This window comes from Sinocyclocheilus anshuiensis, unplaced genomic scaffold, assembly GCF_001515605.1.
Source record: "Sinocyclocheilus anshuiensis isolate Anshui unplaced genomic scaffold, SAMN03320099.WGS_v1.1 scaffold1198, whole genome shotgun sequence".
NCBI lineage: Eukaryota > Metazoa > Chordata > Actinopteri > Cypriniformes > Cyprinidae > Sinocyclocheilus > Sinocyclocheilus anshuiensis.
In genome coordinates, this window is record NW_015557119.1 from 36644 (window position 1) to 38964 (window position 2321).

Consider the following 2321-nt stretch of genomic DNA (forward strand, 5'->3'; position numbering starts at 1 on the left):
TATTGTGTTTAAACATGTCTGTGAAAGATTGTATTACTGTACTGTGTAAAAAAAGAATTGCAATGCTGATAAAGCATTTTCAGTGACAGTGTTTGGATTTGAAATCAAACTAATGGATAAATGTTGTTTGTGGTAAACACGGATCAGTAGCGGACTGCTGTCTGAAAGCTGCTTCTCTCACAAGAGACACCTAAGAGGGGAATTACCCACATTTTCAGAAATGAAATTCAGGCCCTGAATAAATGTCTAAAAATCCTGATTGGAGTATCACTATAAATAGTTATAAATGATACTAATGGATAAATGTTGTTTGTGGTAAACACGGATCAGTAGCGGACTGCTGTCTGAAAGCTGCTTCTCTCACAAGAGACACCTAAGAGGGGAATTACCCACATTTTCAGAAATGAAATTCAGGCCCTGAATAAATGTCTAAAAATCCTGATTGGAGTATCACTATAAACGGTTATAAATTATAAAAAAGGCTTAAAAAAGATCGGTATCGGCAGATACTGCTGTCTGTGATCGGCCATCGGCCTCAAAAACCCTGATCGGAGCACCCCTAGACGAAAGTAAAATGAAACAATTAGCAATTATATATGCAAAACTAGGTATTTAATTGTTTTTAATGATGATAACAGTACCGATTGTTGTTCCTGTAATAATTATTACTTTTAGTAGTAGCAGTCCTGTAATATAATAATATTCATAATTATTATTATTTTATTATTACAGTATTAAAATTTGAATTAAAAGATTATCAATTAGTTTTTTTGTTAGGCTTCCTTTTTTTAGTTTTTTTTTTTAAGTTTTATTATTATTGTTTTATTTAGACAAAATAGTAAAACAATGTTCATCTGATCAGTATTGGCCAGCATTGTAATATTTTGATAAATAAGGGTGTTTTAATCTTCCTATAATCATGATTCAGCTCACTGAATATAAATTGTATCTGTTTATTATTATTATTATTATATATAGAATAATATATACTAATCTTATTATATTTTGTTCATATTACATTATATCTAATAGTAATGTCTCTAAAGTATCAGAAACTGACACTGAAAACAAGCATGTAGTTTTTCAGATTGATTAACAGTGTGTTGAGGAGTCAGTCAGTGATGCTAGCGAGCATTAGCGCTCACACGTGTGTCTGTGTGTCTCTTCCTGCTCCTCACAGGCTTCCTGCTGGACAAGAGGATCGGCGTGAACCAGCCCAAGAGGATCGAGAACGCCAACATCCTGATCGCCAACACCGGCATGGACACGGACAAGATCAAGGTACGGCGGGCTCTGAGCGCGAGCGCAGGCGTGACTAGCGTGAGTAAGCTAACGCTAGCGTGTGTCTCCGCAGGTCTTCGGCTCCAGAGTGCGTGTGGACTCCACAGCTAAAGTGGCCGAGATCGAGACGGCCGAGAAGGAGAAGATGAAGGAGAAGGTGGAGCGCATCCTCAAGCACGGCATCAACTGCTTCATTAACAGGTACGCTCGTGTCATGTGACGCGTGTGTGTGGTCATGTGACGCGTGTGTGTGGTCATGTGACGCGTGTGTGTGTGGTCATGTGACGCGTGTGTGTGTGGTCATGTGACGCGTGTGTGTGTGGTCATGTGACGCGTGTGTGTGTGGTCGCTACTTTTAAATATGAAAGTAAACCGCCAGTAGATGTCTTAATGAACGGACCACTGAATCACTGACTCAAACGCGAATCATTCAGTAAGGAAACACTGCTGTGTGTTGCTCGGATGCAGCTGTGATCTCTGTTTGGAACTATTTTCGTAACAAGATAGAGCAAAAACACTAATTGTTTTTTTGTTTTTTTGAACTGTTGTTTAAAATCAGTGTCAAATTTGCAATCATACCGAAAACTGCACTCTAGTTCGTGTCATGTTGCTTAACTAGTCTATATCATGTTATAAATATAAAAACGACCTTTTTACGGCAGTATGTCTCTTCTGTGTGCAGTTGTGTTTCTCCACGAGATTCACTCACACACAGCCAGGCTGCACGAGCCTCACCTGCTGTGTCAGTACGTTATCTGTTATCAGTTGCCGTTTACACCAAATATAATACGATCAGAGTCGTCTCACCAAAATTTCAGTGCTGCTTTAGGTAGATTTTTTTAATTAGGTTAGTTGTCCTGAAGTAAAATTCTCCTTCACTTGACCACTTCAGGAAATCCACTTGTCCCTGACTGACAAAAGCTCTCAGAATTGAGTTTCAAAATAAGAACTATGGTGTAAACATGCAGCAGAAATGTGTGTGTGTCAGACTGTTTGATGGTTCTATTGGTGTGTGTGTGTGTGTGTGTGTGTGGGTGTGT

At 38.9% G+C, this 2321-nt stretch overlaps 1 protein-coding gene across 1 annotated transcript in view; it reads left to right on the top strand.

The window, feature by feature from the left end:
- Positions 1–2321, top strand: part of cct2 (chaperonin containing TCP1, subunit 2 (beta)) — a 17333-nt gene that overhangs the window by 6277 nt on the left and 8735 nt on the right. Inside the window, exons 8-9 of the mRNA XM_016472831.1 lie at positions 1181–1281; positions 1355–1497. Of these exons, the coding sequence (XP_016328317.1) occupies positions 1181–1281; positions 1355–1497 (244 nt within the window). The remainder of the gene's footprint in view (positions 1–1180; positions 1282–1354; positions 1498–2321) is intronic.